Raw genomic sequence first — 22,808 nt, forward strand, 5'->3', positions numbered from 1 at the left:
TAGAACTTCCGTTTTGTACTGTTGGTCCGTTGTGATGTTTAGCTTACTTGTGCTGAGTGTTTATCCAAGTGTATCATTTGGAATCGCACATGAGTAGTAGTTGTTTAATATATTGAAAACATCCGTTTCGTGAAACACAAAAATAATATATATTTGTGTACTTTGTTATAACAGTGATAAATTCTGAATTCCTTTAGTGGCGTCATTTGGGAGTAAAGATATGACGTGTGCATCTTCCTACGTCCAATTTTGAAAGTAACCCGTCAGCGGTATTGCGGTTTAACTGACTGTCGGACACTAAGCTATTTATATAACTTTCGTACATTTTTTTGATTATAGACATTATAGTTTGATGCGTTAAAATTATTTGATACACAAATATATTTTTATGCATAATTACGTTTATAAATTTATATATATATATATATATATATATTATATAAATAAACTGTCTAAGTATATTATGTTATACTAATAACAGTTTACTATATACAGCTGATTCCCATACATATTGCTTACAATCTTGAGCATGTTGATAAAATCTCGGGTTGGTAACTTTGTAATCACGAATACTATATTGATATTATACAGAATTATACATTAAGCATACTCACCACCGTGTTTTCATTTAATAATTAATTTATTCAAATTCAAATTTTTTGAAATTTTCAATAATAATGTACCTAAAGACTATTTTTCAAATTCTTGAGATAGTTTGTACAACTCAAGTTCTAAAATGATAACTTATATAACCTTTTTTTAAAAAAAAAAGAAGAACGTCTTCTCTTTTTTTTTATTGTAAATTATTAAGTAGATATATAAAGTAAAATAAAATCAATATACTTAATTCTAAATTAGAACGTATAGTTTATCAGTTATTCAAATGTTAATATTAAAGATAATAGTTAAAAATATTAAATTTAGTATTTATTATATTTGGCACCATATTATACAGAATTTAATAGTTAAGAGTTTTCATAAAAGATAACTGTAAAAAAGGGGAGTTTTTATTTGAAAAGCAGAAGTTTGTATCTTCACGCTTCATAGTAAACTCTTTAAACTATTTAAAAATTCCAAGTATCAAATTTTTAATAACTGTATTATTGAACATTAATCATCCTTTATAGTATCTCTATACGTAAGTTAATAGCACTTTGCAATATAAAGTATAATATATTATAAAAATAAAGTATACTTATATTTTTGCCGATCTTAAACTGCGTTTACCAGTCTGATGAGTCTAACATATTGTTCAGTTCACTATCGTACAGAACAGCATCAAGAATAGTCAATAAAGCGCCTACTATATAAATATACCCATACTTAACCTATATAGGTATGGGTATATTTAATATTGTATTCTATGGTGGGTATAGAAATTTACCAGAGAAAATGTTTGTGGTATGCGGTAGTCCGTGAAAAGTTTTCGTTTTTCAGCCGCATCAAACGTAATTTTATAGTATCAATTCAAATTTATAAAAAAAACATACAGTCACTGAAATCGAAAAGTCCCCTTTACTTATATAACTCAATGACACTACACTACGATATGACTATGATTACTGTCCGTACATATGTGTCGATCTTCACGAAGATTGTAAAAACAGGTGTATTATCATAGAATACGATTGAGTACAGTTCCAATTGGCAGCGCCTTTTTTTATAACGCGGTCCCATTTATTTTATTTGTGTACAACATTGTTGAGTGGAGTACAATTGCATACAACTAACATATAATAAAGTAATTCTATAAAACAACAACAAACTATCAAGGAAGTTTTCAAAAAAGTGCACTGCAATATCCAATTTTATAAAGTGTTCAACAATCAAACATTATTTTGTAGAGATATCAATGTAATATTATGTTTTAGTGATATTATATCCAATTTGTAATATTATTGTGAGTAAAAACACTTAAAACTAAAAGTAGAGAGAGTATAAAAGTTTGAAAAATTCGATTAAAACTTGGAATTTATAAAATAACAAATATCAGTTTGAAAAATTGATTAATTTAATGGTTTATTAAAACTAAATCGTTTTTAAGGTACTTACCATATACCACATTATATCATTATTATTAATTCATAAATATTTTAATGTTTAGTGATTGTTTATTCAACCCAACATAGTATTAAATGTATAATAAATTATCAATTTGAAATTCTGTACTTGGCATTAGAAAATTTTAACAATAAAATTTGAAAGACGCGTTAAAAAAATGGTACTTTTTTCTGTTTAAAAGCATTTTTAAGGTTGTTATGCTACACGACATACAATAATCTGAACACAGTTCATCTGTACATAATAATAATGCAGTAAAAGAAAATTACAGATCAATTATGTATGAGCAGAGTAAACAATTAAAATAATAATAATACAATAATAATATTAAACGTTCATCTGGTAGATATTCAAAAGTCAGCAGTGTGCAAGTATTTCTATAATGTTAGCCTCCTTAAAATTTATTTGTTATTATTACTTGGATATATTCAGTTGATTCTGAAAATTCTGCTAGACTAGGAGTTTACTTTATTTTATTTGATTTAAACCGTATTTACTGGATACTATACTCGTATCAGTAAATCGTTTTATACTTTTCTACAACCAACCATCTGTAGTTTTTTTAAACTTATAACAATTTCAAAATTTGTTGAACGATTTTGACCTTAAACATAAAGTGACTAATTATATTCATAATAATCTACCAATAATTGAGACTAATTTGTGTTATGTAACTGAAAAAATAAGTATAATCTGACATAAAGAACTATATATACTACCAAAATTAAATTTGGATGACATACATGAAGAAATTTGTAATAAATTACGTTTTTCTGTCGAATATTTCTTAGATTTTTTTATAAAACTTTTTTCGATGAAATCTCATTTAATACGATACTTTAAAGTTATAAGTTAGGTAATAACATATAAAGTCATTGAAAATATTATTTACTCTTCAGACTGTCAATAGTAATTAATATTATCAAATCATTCAAAAAATAATAAAATATTTCAATACATATTTGCTACTATAATAAATTTAAACAATAAGAAAACATTATTAAAATATTATGTAAAAATTAAGAACTATGGTATGGATCTATGGGGGCGCTAAAGACCCTCTAGCATCCTCTATTCTTCCGTTAATAATAATATTAATAATAATATAATATACTCACTCGTGTAGAATATTATATATTATAATATATTATTATGTTCGAGCACGCGTCATTAAACACATGGCAGTGGTATAGACGTTAATAATATAGGTTTGCTTGTGCGTGTGTGGTTTATTATAATAAAATCTACTTGTACATCCGCGCCAGGTAAACGACGATAAATCAAGTTCTCTGATTACGCGTTTGGGGTCGGTGAGGAAAAAAATGTGAAAAAAACACCATTAGTTTGGCATTTTCCAACGCGAAACCATTAAGCGCGATAATGACAATATCATATTTTTAGACAATATGCACCAAATTTATAAATATATTTAATTTACATATCATAATATCATATTATACATAGTGATCCAATTTAAGTGTTAACGCTCATAATTTTTAAAATTTTTAACTTCTTATCGTTATTACTTTTATAAACAACTCGTTTGAAAATTTGATTTTTATCAAGACTAATATTTTCGAGTTATTACTTCTAACAATGTTTTACTATTGTAGAGTATGAAATTAATAACATACGTCATCATTTGACGAAGTAATGAAATGTAAATTGTTCTTGCAACAAAATTAAAAATAATATTTTTATAAAAAAATATTTGTTTTCCAAAGAGTTAATACTTTTCGAAATAATATGTGTGTAGACACTTAAATAGATTATCTTGTATATACACATGTGTAATGGGTTATCATATACTCTGACAGTGTTCTACTTATGCTTATATTATAGTGAACTGCATATAATATGTATAATTATTTTGGTAATCCGGAATATTATGATATAACATTGTAAATATAACAAACGGTCTGCATTGTAGCGGATTATTCTAATAATCGGGCATTAGTATTACACTACCTATGCATATTTTGTTCAATTATTTTTTACATTATTTTTTTCATATTTTGTAATTATATCGCTGTACAAGAGATTATTACGTATTATTATATTATAGTGCGATGTATTATAGTATGATATTGCATTATTTTGGTATTGTTTTCAAAATCGTAATCGATTACCGTAACAGTGTATTGTCCAGGTGTATACCTAGGTTTTGTTAAATTTTAGTTTTGTAGTCCGATATACCTACGTTGGAGATTCGTAGTAAGCGTAATCGCCTCCATTTTATTATTTATTAATTAACTATTTTTATGCATTCGTTGAAATCGCGGTTTTGGAATCTTTAAATTTTCATAAATTCTATGATTTCAAAGAACAAACTTCTTTTTGTCAGTTCTATTTTTGTATTTTCATTCGTGCATTAAAGAATTATTTTGTATAATATTATTATGCGTGAGATATTGCTTGATAGTTTGTGTGAAATGCTAACTAACAACAAAACAGGCCGATTAACCCATTTTTATTATTTATTTTATCAATGCATTTACGCGAAAAAAATTTATTAGAATTTTTAAGCATTCAACTTAAAAATATGTTTTTAAGTGAATATGTGTCATTTGTTGTTCGCCGAAAATAGTTTGAGTTAAATTATTATTTATTAGAGTTCCACAATTATTATTCGTAGGTTCCATAATATGTTATTAATTAAAAATAATTTGACATATCTAACAATAATTTCAAATATCAATAAATTAGTTTGTTCATAAAAGTTTTAAATGTATACACAATTGATAAATAAAATAGTACATAAAAAATAAAATGAAACGCAGTTAATTTTTTTTTTTTGTTGGGTAAAAAAGAATGTAAGCAGAAGGAATAATATTTGAATAATAACGGCATGAATGGTGTATAATTGTTTGAACGGATTAGGTGAATAAACAAAAGTTCCATCACAAAACCAATTAGGGCAATTATTCATAAACTTGTGAGTATACTTGGTAAATCACCATTATGTCTATAATAAACAATATCTTAGTTTATAGTTTAACTCTCGTCCTCGGTTGTGAATATATATATATAATATATATAATATATATTATATATATATAAATGTTCTAAAATGTTCTAGTATTATCTTGTATAAAGTTATTAGGAGATTTTCTTTATTATTGTTACTTAACAACTTTTGCAATTCTTCCTCTTCAGTGAATATATACCTGCACAACTCTGTTTTTATCTAGTTCGGAAATTGGCAAAACGTGATCAATTATTTTCATTTTATAGAGTGCATCTTTTATACTCGACAGTATATTATATAATATATAGGTAGTCATTAGTGAATACGATGACAGCCAAAGTTATATCTACTGCGAAAATATTGTATCGGTTTTACAACTTTGCCATACCTTGCAACAGTATTTAATAACGTACTATATGTAGTTGAAGTTTGAATTGTTATGCTTTAAATATGTAATAAATGATATAGTCGAATTTGTGCGAATTTATGTTTACAAAACAAGAATTATTTAGTACACTGACTATTATTATTATTTTTGTTTTATGGTTATTATTAGATTTGTATATTTTTTTAGAATAATACCCAAGCTTATTTTATATTTTGGTAAATTTTAAATTATAACAAATTGTATCTTTCTAAACTCTTTAAAACTGGTGAGCTCAAGTGTTTTTATAAAAGATAGATAACTACATTGTATGAGCTTCTACTATACATATGTGTAATAAAATTAAAAATAAATATGAATTATAGAGTTTAAATATATTTATATTTCTATCGATCTTAAATAAACTTTGTCTGTATTTTTAGTCATTAGTTATGTACAATTTTTTCACTTACAAGTTAAAATAGTTTTTTTTAAATATTATTTTATAGTTTAGTTTTTCTTAAAATCAGTGATAAGTTAAAATTTTGTAAAGTTTAGGTATTAGTGCTGCCTCTTAGGTGTTACATATTTTGCTTTCTTCAAGTTCTTCTTTGTACTAGCCACATTTTATCAGTTGGTATTTGATTGTTTGCGTTACACCCTGTTCGGGTCGGGTCGAAAAAAGTATTATTTTCCAAACCATATATTTTACTTATATCTCGTAATAAACATTTTTTCAAAAAATTGTACGTGTTATTAATATTTAATATGGTGTTCGCAAAAGTGAGCTATAAAATAAAATTCGGGTTGATTGGGGATTCAAAAAAATTTATAAACATAAATTACCTACCTATTTATGAACGTTTTATTGTAAATCCCTCCTCTCCGGTCCTTTTTCTGTAGTATACGCATATTTGACTTGTAATCATCCCTGCACACTCTGTGGTTTAAGTGTACAGCTCTCAGTGGAACCAGTCGGTCCCTCTTTTCGATAATGTAGTGAATTATTGAAGTTCTTCGTTCAGCTTACTTTAGTAAGTCTACTGTATTACACTTACACAAAAGCGTGTGCTTAAACTTAACTTAATTTAGTAATTTATATTAATGTTTGTTGTATTAAATTTAATGTAATTACCTTCTAAAGTTGACGGAATATCGGCTCTTCAGGTATGTATGAATTCTATGCAGAGATTAATAAAAAATTATCATGTTTGTGCAAAAACATATCTGCGCTATATAATTGCGAATAGTTGGCGCACTGCACTAATTTTTTGTAGAGGTGTCAACATTTTTACGACTTATTTTTACTACATTTTAAGCACACTAAAAAAATATTTTCTTAAACGATTTTGTCCCATTAATAAAAATACTCAGAATGTAAAAAAAAACATTAATTCGTTTTATAATTATTATGTAGTCCAACAGTAAATTTACCAGTACCGAGTCACCCATCACCTATATTAATAGGTGTGACTATCGGTATCTTGTACCTACTGTATCTCTTTGTGTGCAACATATGCTTACTACAAATATATACGTCACACATAGGAGATTTAAATTTGGAGGTCAAACTATTGTGTTACTGTTATCTGATGTAACTTTAAGTTAAAACACGACAGACAAGCATTGTCGCGATGTTAGACACGACGTTTGAGTCTCAGATAAAATGTACGACATTCGTATAATATAAGTGACAAATCTCATAAATGATGACGGACGGATGCTGTTTTTTAGTTCTTTTTTACATATAATTTCGCTTATCACGTCAGACAACACATTATTATTATTTTACGACGACGGCGACGACGAATATGATATTACACGCGTGTTCATACTTGTCTTCATAGTATATTTGGGGTACATATATCTTATAAAATAAACTTCTGTCAAACAATATAATATGTAAATTGTACAATAATATGCGAGAAAAATCTCCTCTAACGCTTGTAATCGACAATATATTATACACATAATATTGTTATACGCGTTTTTACATAATATAATATGTATATTACACTATATTTACCGTCTTTCCTGTAGTCTGATGTAGACCATTGCAGAGATACCCTACTGCTTTAGATAGACGACTACAATTCATATATTATTATTATTTTTGTTATACGGTCATGGAGTTATTCGTGGGGCAAAATAATTCTGATAAATTATATGAAATTTGCGCGTTTGATTTAGTAGGCTTGTAGATTTAAATTTTTTATTAACATTTATTCCATTTGTTTAGTTATTATAAATATACTTTTTTATTTTATTTTTAAACCATATAAGTTAACAATAGACTATGAATTGTATGTAGTATTATGAGAATTATAACATTTAAATCACAAAACTATAATTTGATCGCAACAGAATCTTAAATGCATTAATTGCTTAATTAAAATAAACACATTTTGTAAATATAAGTAGTTAAATTTATAAGTATGATTTTTATTATCATCACTATACAATTAACCACCGATCTCTGCGAATCTCTTAATATAGCGAGGTATCAGTATTTATGAATTTGCATTAAAAAATATAATGCATCTACAATTCGAAAAATATTTTTTATTTATACGATAAAAAAATAATAAAATACAACTCATATAGAACCGAAAGCCAAATTTATTCCTTGTATTATTATAATATATTGATGATAGCTTAAAAATCTCTTTCTACGGCTTCGCATGCTTAAAATATAATATATTGTTAGGTACGCATATATTTTTAGTATGACACCGGCTCTGACTTACGGAGATGAATAAATTCACAACATATGAGTACAAATCCTAAACGGTATTTAACTATGATATTATTATTATTGTATAGAGTTCGCATTTCATATAGCTAAACATTAGGAGCGTTTCACAGTGCGGCTTGTCATCGTATTCAATTCTCACTGACACACCTATAATACACTAGTTATGCAATAGATCCTCACGAGATACTTTTCAAGTCAATTACCCACCTTTAGCTTGCTTAAAATTTAAGACGTTCGGGACTATTTTATTTTTAACATTTCACTGATAATGGTTTTATTTTAATGTATACTGGATTTAATATCTCTAATATTTTCATAACAATATATCATATTATGGGAAACATGAAAACGAGCACTGTATGTATATAGTATTTCTTTTCATTTTGGGTAAACTGAAATATAATATCTAAAACATTTAAAAATTGTGAAATTGATTAATTATTAGTTTTCCAAAATCATATTTCAAAAAGTTTAATAGCAAAAAGTTTATAGTGAGGGACAACCCTATATACAGATACCCCCTGAGAGTATACCACCTATTACTGAAGACGTTCGTTGTGACCGTACATAAATTATTTTGACCATCAACCAGAAGAACTTTCTTTCATGTTATACACCAACACACAGGATATGCGTATTGCGTATGCATAATATAAGTAGATGGGTTTTTTGGTAATATACAAAAAGAGGATTTATTTCTTATACTGAGTGCCCGGTCAACCGACGCGATAACAGACACTATAATATTAAGTTTATATACATCGTATATTGTATACTTGATACAAAATAAATTATTATTCGCCAATGTGTGTGTGTATTAGTACTGTTGAACTGCGTCGATAATGCAATGGTGATATATTGACTTGTACTTAAATTATTTATAATTTATATAATAATATTATATATGCTATATTGTCGTCACAATACCGTTTTAGATTTGAGCTATGAGATAAACGTATTCTCTTTTTTTTTAAACTATATTCTTTTCTATTATAATTTGAGTCCTCCATAATACTTGAAAGCTTGCAGTATATAATAATATTATAATAGTGTTGTACCGCTCTCTCCACTGCAATCGCAGAGTGTTATCCCCTAGCAGGGAAACTATATTTATTCTCAAATTGAATTGAAAACGATATGTCGTTGGGAATAATATTATGTTTTACAGCCAAATCGATCTATCTAAATGTGTCGGACGTGATACATATGGGGTATGTCTTTTACATTTAAATTACATGTTTGGCATAAGAATATACGTTTGCTTGTAAAAGTCGACGGAAAACGTTTTTTTAGCTTCTCCTTACTACCAGATATCGATAATATAAAAACACACTGCTGACATAATTTTATAATGCAATTAAAATATTATTCAATGCAAATATTACCAACTTGAAATAGTTATAGAATAAATCAATAATAAACCAGTAGTTAAATGGTAAATAAATAAAAAAGAAAAAGAAAAGATATATCATTTTTATCGTCGACAATAATTTTGTTTACACTTATTACTGTCGAAGATTTCCAAGGCATTTACTATTCGACTTGGCAATTTTATATAGGTCTTGTCGTCCTGCTATTATTTTATTTCTTTATTCAAGTAATCACGTGTCCATTACAATTTCTTTCGTATGCCACATATTTAGTATTTCTCTATCAAACATGTTGACTTATATGTCGTAGTACGTTCAATATTATGGTTTATTATGGTTTACGAAAATCCTTTGTGTAATTTTATATTTGTATCCTATCTGATTCGGATTTTTATAGTTTTTTTTTTTTTTTAGTGTTTATTATACATTGATGGTTATTAATTTTTTATTGAAATTTAAAAAAAAAAATAAACTCCGTGGCTGTTGATCGTTTGACATCGTAATCGTGTTATATCATTACGTGTCAGATGCAAGTGCATGTAATGGATTTAAACGACCTGATTTGACTCGAATTGTTTTATGACGACGTTGCAAAAATAATACATCAATATTATTATTGTCCTCGGCGAGTGCACTCAGTTCAGATTTGAAATCTTATTTAAATGATTGTCGATCAAGGTTTTATAGTGACTCTTTAGACTTGGATACGAAATTTATTGCATAAATTATTTACACATAGGCACGTACGGTGCTACATTACTATTATTCACCTACAATATTTTAGCACTTCTTAAACAAATCCTATGTAAATATTATGTACATAAATTAAAGTCAGCGGATTACACTTTTGAGTGCAAAAATAATATCGTAATAATATTGTTCTTTCCTTCACATTTGTCGTTTTCAGACTCAAATCATTTGCAGTGTATTATTGATTTATTATATTTGATTATGTTATATTATATCGTTTTAGATTGGTGACCGGCAACTAAAGCATCAACCGACCTACGGGAACCACCCGACCACCCATCTCCGCGCTAACCGGACCGGGTTAGGGTCGCGGTGCGAACAGTGGCCGGGCAGAGCCATCGGCCCGCCGGACAGCCGCACCAGCAGTCGTGCACGTCCGCAGCCGCAGCCGCCGCCGTGCTGAACCGACCGGAGCTGCCGTCCCTCGCACCGCCGCCCCCACGACTCGTCTGGCCCGTTGGCGGCCTGTTCGCCCCGACCGTCGTACAGCCACCGCCGCCTGTCATGCACCACCAGGTGGCCCACCCGCACTGGATCGCTGCGGCTGTGCAGCCCTGGGGTCTGCCCCAGCAGCTGGCCCCGTCGCAAAATATGTTGGCGCTGGCCGCAATGGCGCCAACCGCGATGGCTCCGGCCACACCGGGCGCGGCGCCTATCGCGTTCATCGGACTGCACCCGCATCACCCGCACCACCCTCATCCGCACCATCCACACCATCCTCACCACCCTCACCACCATCCGCATCATCTAAACGCGATGCCGGCGCAACCACTGCAACCGTCGCCGCCGCCGCAGCATCCTAATCACATGGCCGGCCATCACCAGGCCACCACGGCTGCGGCTGCCGCCTTGGCCCTACTCAATCAGCTGCACCATCACCATCACCAGCAACAACAGCAACAGCAGCAGCAACAGCAACACGATCTTGCGCACTTGTTGCTCCAACAGCAACAGCACCAGCAGCACCAGCAGCTCCAGCACCAGCAACAGCTTACGCCACTGCCGCAGCTACAGGTGCGGGTTTCCAAACTTCTCTTATGACATATTAAGTGATATCTAACACACGCCTGCACTGGCTCAACTGTATAATATTTCCCTTGACAACCACGACCACTATTAAGAACTCCCCCCTCCCCCGCTGAAAAAAAAAGCAGACAAATCTATTAAAACTATAATACAGAATATGTTATAATGCTATAATTTCTGTCTTAACGGGATTGCGGATTTCGTATATTACCTACCTATTTCTGTTTTGACAAAATATTATTGATCTTTATGGGTTAGCGTTCGTTTAGTGTAAAGTATACTGTTCCGATTCGCGATCTGCAAATATTATCACTCATAGACGAGTCTATATTAATGAATAATAAATAATAAAATTATAAACGGCACACACATATACACTTAACACATACAGATTGATGGAATTTCCAAAGAACTAATCGAAAATGAAACAATAACTGGATATATATACAGTATATTGCGATATACCAAGTATTATAAATGCAAAACATTGTGTAGTTGTGTACCTATATCGTATGAGAGTTAATTAAAATGTATTGTTACCGTAAACAACTGCTGCAACCACGTCGTTGCACTGGTGTCCGCTGCACAATAACGATTTAATCGACGGACGATGCAATTTACGAATAATGAAATAAGCAACATATATATTTTATGTGTAAGTGTTAGTGTGTATACGTGGGTGTACAACAGTTGGACATGATAATTCAATTTAGGCGAATGCGGATATCACATTGTCTTATCGGTTCTCGCCATAATTACTGTCAATAAAAATAATTTAATATAAACATTATTTAAACAAAAAATTCGACTTTTAATGCTTAGTCTCGTATATTTATTTGAACGAAAAATCATAGGACGCTTTGTCACAAGACTTATGTTATATCGACGTGCTTGGTTATTAGTTATTAGTTATTACAATACAAGATATTATATTATCTGAATCAGTGAAGACGATATTTTAATATACGTAAAGTGATTTTGATCGTTATGTATTAGTTCTGGGTGGGTGACGGTCAGTAAGTTAATACATAGGTATTTTTTCACAATAATATTATTGTTATAATAGTTTAGCGCCAAGCTGATCGTAAGGTGCTCCGTATAACATTTATATTAGATGCGTAATACATATTATATGGTCGCTGTTTTATAGTATCGTTTTGCAGTAGTTATAACTATAAGCACGCGAAATGCTTTTGTATTGTGTTCTACGGTATTTCCGGCCGGATGAAAAACAATTAGCATTGCTGGTTAGGAAATTATTTGATACCTAATGCGCATAAGTAGTGGAAAGGCATGTATCGACGCTGTCATGTTCCTAGTTCATTCGATGCTTTTAAGTTGCAATATAACTGATATACTTTTTTATATTACAACAAACGATAAAAAAATCAGTGGTGTGATAAAAATGTGTTTAATCGTTTACAAATATACAGAGTGATTCGACAATTATGTCCCTCTCCATTGTTCCCCTTTAACATGGGACTTTTAGGCGTTAAAATTATTATATTTGGAACTTTTAAGTATATATATACGAAACATCATTTAATAGAAAAATATTTTCAATAATTCAGTTTTTTTATACCATTGAAGGAATATTTCGCGGTGATACAAAATTGTTTTTTAAAAACGATAATTAATCTTTTTACTATAAATAATTGTTAGGCAGATGACTTTTTAATATTTTTGATGTACTTCTTGAAACCAAAATTTAAATAAGTAGTTTTAGAATTTATAAAATGTATTCTCTAACTGCTAAAGATAATATTTCTTAAAAAATAGTTTAAATATTCTCGAATAGTTTTTATGAATTGTAAAATAATCATATTACAGAAAGCGAAATATCTAAATAATTAACGTAATAATTAAATTTTTATTGATGTATACGTATATCAATATTTTCAATAAACCCATTTTGATTACTAATATAGAAATGAAAAAAAAATTGTCACCATCACAGGATACTGTCTAAATTTTATAAAAAATTGAAGTATTAAAAAATAATATACGAGTGATATTTATGTGTACTTAACAATTTCGAAAATCTTGAATAAATTGATCATGAAAAAGAAATATAATGGGGATGAATAATATTATATATTACATAGTTGAGAATATTTAAATGACTATATACATACATTCAAGGTAGAAGTCTTTCTTGAATTTGAAAAGATTTAATTACATTCATACGAACTTTTATGATCGATGCGTATCCTAGATCATATATGAACTACATTATAGGATTGAAATATATTTTACTTCAATTTAGATATATATTTTATGCTTTAACTTAAAATATGTATAATTTATTCTTACATTGAATAATACGTTACATTTTACAGTTTTTATGCCAGTAATAAACTTCCATCACTCCTATGGTTTTTGTTTTTATATATCATAATTCATAATAGGATTTTTTACGTTTGTATATTCTTCGGATGCATATTAATGGAAATTGAATAATTCAATTTTTAAAAAATAAATCCACTTAAATTTACCGTCAATTAGATTTATAATAGTAGTACTAAATTATAAGATAGATTTTTTTTTTCGAGTTCATGAATATCGCTGTTTTCAATAACATTATAATAACTGAAACTCTCTAAAATGGTAAGTAACCTTTTTCTAAGATCGTATTTCAAATATATTTTACATGAGAATATTTTCCAAGTTTTTTTTAGTAGGTACCTATGTATTTTTGCTATAGTTATATATTATATAAGTATTATAATATTATCGATCAGTCTCCTACGGTATCATATTTCTGGTCCATCCCAAAGCGATTTCACGATATTATAATAATATGGACACTGACCATTGAGTTGTATAATCACCATATTATATACTTAATCGAGTAATATATGGCCTGTGGAAAAATACTACGTACCTTCATAGTTTGAAAATTGAGATTTAGTTGGCCACCAATTATTATTTTACGAAACAATGATCGATTGAACAATTGCTTAGGTACAATAATAATATTATAGTACCTATGACATAACACGTGACTGTCAGAAATATTATCACATTTATTCGTTCGCTGCGACAATGACAAATTGATTACAACACATTGTATTTTCACGTATCAATAAATCACAATATTTTATTTAAATCGGTTCGTATGGTACTATATTATATTCTGTTGTAATGATAATATTACGTCTTTTCGTTTTATATTATTATCATTTGATTTTGTACATTGACTAATAAGATTTATTTATTTTTGTTAGTAATTTAATTTATATAGACAAAAGGAAAACTCACGCATTTCGTCATCCCGAGTAGGCGTAATTACGGGAAAATAGGCTTCTTTCCAACAAGATTTTTTTTTTTTTAGTGTTGACTACCATATTTATATAGGTACAATAGGTACATATATTTAACTCTACTATTTATAATGTATATGTATAAAAATAATAAAATATCTTGACTTACTGTTTCATTATCGACTAATTAGAACTGGCGAAACTATGGCTATGAAATTTGATCGGTAGTTTTGTTTTAAAGATATGTAAAGACTCGCTAAGAAAAGATTTTATAAAATTAATTTTCTAAGGAAAAAAAGGGGTAAAAGTAAAATGTAATTTTTTGGTGGAATTTTTATTTTTTAAATTTAACATACATACTTTGTAAGACACATATCAGCAAAGTCAAAAAATGACAACAAATACAATATACTCCCTCACCACATAAACATGATCAAATTACGTTACTGACCCCGACCCATTGTTTTGACACATTGTATAGAGCGACGCTTGTTTATTATAATTTCGTATGGTGTTCGGAAAACTAATCGCATTCAGTCTTGACGATCGATGCTAAAAAAGAACGTGTTGCTGAGGAGACGGTTCTTGAAATAATCGTGAATCCTTTCCTCGGAAATTCTGCCTGCAATCGTTCTTTGATAAGCAAGACGTTGATCGCTTCCTTTCCCATGCAGTGTACATCTATAGTAAAGAATCGTTGAGTCCGAGTACGAAGCTCAATGTGAGTGCACAACCGAACTTGAGTACGAGTCTGCGTATTATTTATATGATATTTTTTTTATGATAGTTAAATTAATAATATTTTGTGCATAACAATATATATATATATATATATATATATATTCATACATATCATATACATATACCACAATATATCATAGTAAGTGCACTATACAACCATTAAATTAATACTTACGCTACTTTAGAATAAGCACCTTTGTAATAATTTGTGTGTATATTATATTATATTACTAAATAGGTTTTTTATTTTCACGTTATTCTGGTCTTAGATCGTAGACTTGAGGAAATATGCGCTCTAGTAGATATACATTGATACGAATTGCACGGAGCAAATAGTTTTCTTGAGTAAAATATATTATAAACGATTGTATGATAATATATTACAATATTATAGTTAAATAATAATAATTAAGGTTATATCGTCATACTGATAATTATTATTACGAGTACATAATTTATCTATTATTGTCACTCAGCCAACAATATTACATGTGTTGTTCAGCTATGATAGCGAATCTTCCGTAGAACTACGCCAGTCGCCAATATAATATTTTATGTATAGAATCGGTGAAAATATTATAAATATAATAGGGGTTTGAGGAGTGAATTAGAAAGAGATAAAAAAGGTGGACTGTGGTCATTATTTTGGAATACGGAAAATACTGTCGAGTAAAATATTATTTTGAACTCCACTGACGAACGCAATAATTATAATATAATATATTGCGAACACGACTCTTGAGAATCAAGTGTATTGTACCATTAGTACGGTTTTTTGTTAATGTCTGCATTATCTTTGTTTCATAAAAATTTTAAACTTTATCAATATTATAAATTATTATATTTTTATTAGTTTTAAACTCTTACAAACAAATTGTTATCGAAATCACCAAATGCATACTACATTATTAACAATAATGCATTTAAATTTAAATCAATCAATTTAAAAATAAAAACTTAACCTACATTTTGATATATTATGTTATTATTAAAACACTGAGATGTTTTAAATCTTAATTAATAATATTATAATATCATGAATTATTCTGTTTCATTAAAATGTAATTAATACTTGATGATTTTTCATGTAGTTTAATATTATTATTATCTATCAATTATATATCAGACAAACATATCTCGTGCTATTATTATTCAAATATTAATTAAATTTGTTCAGTTTATCTAATAATATAATTTTCAAAAATGATTAATTCATAATTCAGGAAACTCAACATATCTTTTCAAAAAGTGATGTCTTTATACCATATACTAAATATAAATTATTAGAATTAGTTTAGCTATGATAAAATATACATGTGCGTGATGATTATTATATTATAAATCTTGCAATATCTTAGGAATAAAACAAAAAAATCTAAAATTTTAATAAAAATCAATTACACATTTTTTAAAGTATAATCTTAGGCTTTAAGAAAGTTATTTAAGAATTTCTATTGTGTTGCAGCACATTTTATTTACTTATTATGATTTTTAAGCCACTCCAAACACAAAATAATTTGTTCTATGTATAGTATGATATATTGTAATCATAATTGGCCTGTTCATAAAGTGCTAACTTGGATGTACTATAAAGTGTTTTTTAACACTTATCTGGCTTTTAAAAATATATTAGATTTGAGTCACTAAAATTCGGCAAAATTAAAGTCGATTCACATCTTTGATAAATTTGTATACTGCGTATGACTAATAAATATTAATTGGTCAAAATATTTATTTTCTTATTAAAACTTTTAGTAAGTATCCTATAATTGTATTGGATTAGCTAAATACTCATTATCCATGTCGAGTTTAAAATTTACTAAACCAAAATACAGAGCTCTATTGACGGAGAAGCTAATATTATTTGGAATAATTTAATTAAAAAGTTTAAATAAGTTATTATAATAAGTAATTATAGACCTACCTTCTCTACGCATTGATATACTTATTAATATTCATTTTTATTTTTATTTATTTATTTTTTGGTTTATCTTGCAGTTTTTTATCCTTTGTACAATGATAAAGTTAGATTAATTTAGAACCATTGTAAAATAATCTAACAAGAAATAAACAAATGTTAACCAGTGCATAACTTTAAATTATATTTTGTAATCTAACTTAACTTAATTAAAACAAATATTGTTCCGCGTACAGTCGTTCGTGTTTCACAAAGATCTACAATAGAATTAGAAATATTTATAACACGCGCGCGAGGTATATAATTATATTTAATACACAAAATCTTTCAGCGTAACGTAGATAAGTATACATGTTTGGATGTCGTAGTTTTCTTCGGCTTGCCTTTATTCATTTTAATATGGTTAAATTTGTTTACTTTAGTCCGAGATCCACATCTCGAGCTGTTTACTGTAATTTCTATAGCCTTAGCTAATATTGAATAACATGCAATAAAAAAACGAATTTCTACCGATTTAGACTTTTGTGTCGAGCTAGCGCGTGTGCCTAACAATAAAAAATTAATATAATTTATTATGTATATGGAAGCAAATAGAGTATACATCAAAAAGTAGTAAAATTATACGATGTGCGTAGTTTTATTATGATAATAGCGTTTTATTTACAAGGTTTTCAGTTTGACGCACCGCGCTATAATGTTCTGTAATTAGAATAAAAAAAAAAAAAAAAAAAACACGACAGGAAAATAATACTGGAGCATTAAGGCAGACGAGAACGATTAAAACGATTATATATTTTTTTTCACGTCACCGCGTCGGTTTCATTTAAATACAGTCGATAAAATACTGTCCGACTTTTAACTGCTGCAGCTAGATGGGTACCTACTATTTATATTGATATAGTACGACGTCGGTTAGATGCGCGGTGCAAATTTCCAACAACACTGATTTTTTTTTTTTTTTTTAGTTCTAATAATTGCCCACCTCCGCCCATTAAATAGATAAATGTTAGCAAACAATACCGACAGTGAATCGTTATATATTACATAATAAAATAGAAAAACCTAAGTGGTGTGAAAACACTTTGTTTATAATATTATAATGCAAACGGTCGACGTGTCTATCAGTGTCGTAAGCAAATAAAAATGTTCAGATATTTTTTATTCGTCTACGTAGAGATTTGCCGTAATCGCAATCAAATTATCTCGTATACTTTAGGTAATAAGTAATAACAATAAATTTGTTTTATTTTTGATATTTCTAAGATCAGATTTTCAAGTACATTATACAAATTTAAAATAAATATAATGTGTCTGTATTTTAGTATTAATATTTAAGACCATTTAAAGAGTGCCGTTAGACAGACTATTATTTTATTCAATTAAAGACAATCCTTTTTTTGTGAATGTTGATAATCTGTTGATTTTTATTTTTGTAAAAATAGTGATACATTTAAGTCAAAATTTGACTGAATAACTTCTGAATTATTGATCTGTAATATTTTCTAAGCATAGTTAGCTTATAATATACGGTACAAACTATTTCTAAAATTATTTCATAAAGTTTTTAAGAAAACTTAAAAATTCTAAAATTCAGGATTTGAATATACTTATTATTAAAAGAGGAAATTGGTGAATACTATAATATGTACTGTATATACTTGTAGGTATTATCGTTAAATATTATAATTTAAGCACTTTTATTAATACTGAATAAAATATTTTATAAATACTAAAATATAACTAAAGGGGTATGGGGTAAACACAACCTCCCTCTCTGGTTTTCGTCCCTGATAACGTTTTCTCATGTGGAAAACGAAGTAGAATAGATATTAAAATATTTATTAGGTACTGCTCTTGTTATTATTGTTATTACCGTTTACTATTTCAATATTTAACGAGATTGAAATAGACAAATATATCATGGGTGCGTGTATTACGATTGCATATGTTTATGGGCAATGTTTCGATTTATTATTGAATTATATATTATTATCTAACTGCTGCTGCAGTTATATCTACAATATAACAGGATGTTAGGATGTGGTTTGTGTGCATCCATTTTTTTTTTTTTTTAATGAGTATTTTGTATGACATTTTTTGCTATATCGATTTGTGACACTACCATAACCAAAAAATATACCGAATTTAATTCTTTTGAATGCAAATATACGAGTACAAGTTTGTGATAAACATAGACTTTATACTAATAAACTGGACTTGCCTGTAAATTAACTATAGAAATGACTGGCTAAACAGCAGTGATGTAGCCTAAAATCATATCAATTCGGGATGAGACATCTATTCCTATAAAATAAACAATAATATTGTACTATTATTATTTCCTTATTTTAATTGCCAGAAAATAACCAAGGAATAAATTATTATTTAATATTTATTATTACGATATAGGTAATTACTAATTAGTTTAGATTATACCTAATATCAGCTTTCACCTCTAATTTATTAAATAAATTAGACGTTATTGTATTATAATATAATATTTAGTTAGTTTGATAATTCTTTATAAAAATAGAAATTAATAATAACAATAATAATATTAAAAATATTACAATATCTGAATATCGCGAGATGATGGTAAATTTTAGAAGTATATTTTTATAGTATACTATAGATAATAAGTAGCAAGGAAATATTTACAATCTTTGTATGCACAATAAAAATATTATCATATATTATAGTTACGAGTTACACAAGAGAAGCATTCTGTGCCGCTCTGTGTATACAGAAGGCTAGTCTATTAGTATAAAGTGTTTGGTGATAAATGACTTAAGCTAGTTGTTGTCTCTCCTGAAATATAGTTTATACCTTATATTGTGTATAGTATTAATTATATTACTGTAAAATATAAATGTGGGTCTCTGGAAATATTCCTCATCAACAATAATAATTAATAATGAAAAATTATACTAACATATATGTAAAATTCATCAATATAATTGGTACTGAATGATTTTTTTAACAGCTAATAAAATGTAATGTTATTTCAAAAAGCTTTAATGCTTTGAAAATATATTTTTTACATTATTCAAAATAATTATGAAATAAAATGTCACATTTCTACAGTTACATTTTATCGTTGACATTTATTGTTGAGATAATTTTATTAAAATATTCGGATATATGTTCTGCTTTAGAATATTATGAAATTAAAAAAGTACGTTGCTATTCATAAAAGTAAAAACTTAAAAATTATAGTTGTAAAAAAAAGCGAAAAAAAATATTTATTTGATTAATCTATAAAAATTCTATTTGTGGATACATTCAATTTTTCATCTTATATATAATATGTCTATCCTATTATATTATTCTTCATAGTATTATTTTGTAAACATTCACCTCTAGTAATTTGGACAGCAAATACCGGACATCCTCTCGGCTTTGATATCTTTACAATGTAAACATTTGTGTGCCATCGATCTGGTATTTTTATTTCATTTGTAAAAAAAAAAAAAAAACTTCTTTTCCATTGATAAATAGAATTTTGAAGTAGATCGATATCAGTTCAAACAAAATACACTTAGGAAGTGTACGAGAGTGAGGCAATGTGAAAGAGCTTTTGGAATTATCAATAGCGACTACACCTGTAATCATCAACGCTAGGGACTGACTCAGGATAAATTATATGAGACAACGCTTTTTCACCGTGTTAAAAGCTCATTAAATTCATGTTTATCGATTCTAAACGTGAGTGTAATGTGTTCGGCGCCAGTGTCTATTTTTTTTTCGACGGTCGTTTAGTATGAATGTATAAAAAATCAAATACAATTTCGAACGTAGTTATAATATTTGGTACACGTGTGAATTAACGTATATTTTACTGATATTTTTTCTTTCACTGTTTCAAAACTATTTCAATTATTTCCGCATAGTTGTATGTTGTATACTATCACCTATAATAATAATTTCGTAAGTACATAACGTATATAGGTAGACGTGTTACATAAAATTAAAGCCTATATTGCAATGGCTAAATGTAAAGTGCATTAATTTTTGGGTACTCTATGGACAATGCACGCCAAGCATTTGTCATTCGTTTCATGTAACAGATTCCTACTTCAAAGGTAATGACTGATGACATTTTTATTTCACGTTTAAGACGTCTTGTTGTTTCCTACTTTTTTTTTTTTACCACAAAGTAAAATTGTATTTCATGCAATCACACTCATTTATATCTTTGGATCTATATTATGCTGTACAATAATATATATATTTAGTTGACAAATATTAATCAATGACAATCTGTGTAGCGAAACGAACTTAATATTTTTTCTTTCAACACGACTGCATATGATAGGTTTTGAAATAATGATATTCAATTAATATTTATGGATAATAAAACAACGATAAATCATTTCGTAAGTCAACACCGTTTCTACCAACTAAATAAAATCAAAAACAAATTAATACATACATATATACAATCATAAATAGTTGGTTTTATTTTTGATTGATTTTGATCGGATATAATCACGATATTCATATAATAAAGTATTTTTGTATGTGCATTGGCACAACAACAGCACATTCAACTGAAACCAAATTCAAAGCATAAATTTAAACTAATAAAATTTATATATATATATATATATATATATATGTATCAAGTTGTAATAATTTCTTGAATATTTTTAGAAAATATATAAACAACAGCAATAATGATAGTATTTAAAAAATTAATATACGAATGACTTAATACAATATTGTTAAATAATAGAAATTCATAATGGCACATCATTATTCTCGTAATCTATAGTAATTTCATTTATTTTTTCTAACGAAATTTCATTCAACGATAAATTCTTGTTATATTTAATAAACACTTTGACCGGAATCGATAAAAGTTAATTCTTGAAATCACTGAATTGTGCATTTATGTTACTACAATAATTTTAGTAAAGAATAATTTTATTTCGTACCTACTTAGATACGCATTTAAATCAACAAGTGAAAAAAGTATTAAAAACATATGCATTTGAATACTTTTAGAATATTTATTATACATTTTTCTCCACTATTTTTTTAGTTTTGAAATAGTTTGAAATTAAATTTGATAATGCATAATTATATTATATACAGATATACGAGATTTGGTTAACATAAATACAAATTTTGTATGTACACACATACATACAATAAATAATTGCGCTTTAGTATAATTATTATAATATCTACTTATTTATATAATATGGTTTTACAAAAATTGGTTTTATTACAAGTTTAGAATATTTTTTTAGATTTGAAACAAATTATTATTTATGAATTTTTGAATTTTTACAAAGAATAAGCATTCTAAAAGTAAATATGTTTTCGAATATTAATTAAATATTTCACATGATTGACTAAAATAATATATTATACAGTCGCCTCCACTGTTGTCAACCACTATTCAACAATATATTTGACTGAGCTTTAATAAGAGCATTTGTCTTATATTACGAGATATTCGTGCTAGATCGCGTAGAGTTATTTAATAAAGACTATCATAGTAATAGGATGTACATAAGTAGTCCATACACCGTTTCAATATCAATATTTGTAGTTCTAAAAATGAATATTATTAATTGACAATTC

General features: G+C 27.8%; 1 protein-coding gene across 2 annotated transcripts in view; it reads left to right on the forward strand.

The window, feature by feature from the left end:
• Positions 1-22,808, forward strand: part of LOC112603744 (RNA pseudouridylate synthase domain-containing protein 2-like) — a 397,666-nt gene that overhangs the window by 74,274 nt on the left and 300,584 nt on the right. The window contains exon 2 of one of the 2 annotated variants that reach the window (XM_025352469.1): positions 10,492-11,288. In XM_025352469.1, coding sequence (XP_025208254.1) covers positions 10,773-11,288 — 516 coding nt within the window. In that variant the 5' untranslated portion in view covers positions 10,492-10,772. The remainder of the gene's footprint in view (positions 1-10,491; positions 11,289-22,808) is intronic. The other variant, XM_025352470.1, reaches the window with a different exon arrangement.

Source organism: Melanaphis sacchari, unplaced genomic scaffold (genome assembly GCF_002803265.2).
Source record: "Melanaphis sacchari strain LSU unplaced genomic scaffold, SCAv2.0 Contig110_pilon_pilon, whole genome shotgun sequence".
Classification (NCBI taxonomy): Eukaryota; Metazoa; Arthropoda; class Insecta; order Hemiptera; family Aphididae; genus Melanaphis; species Melanaphis sacchari.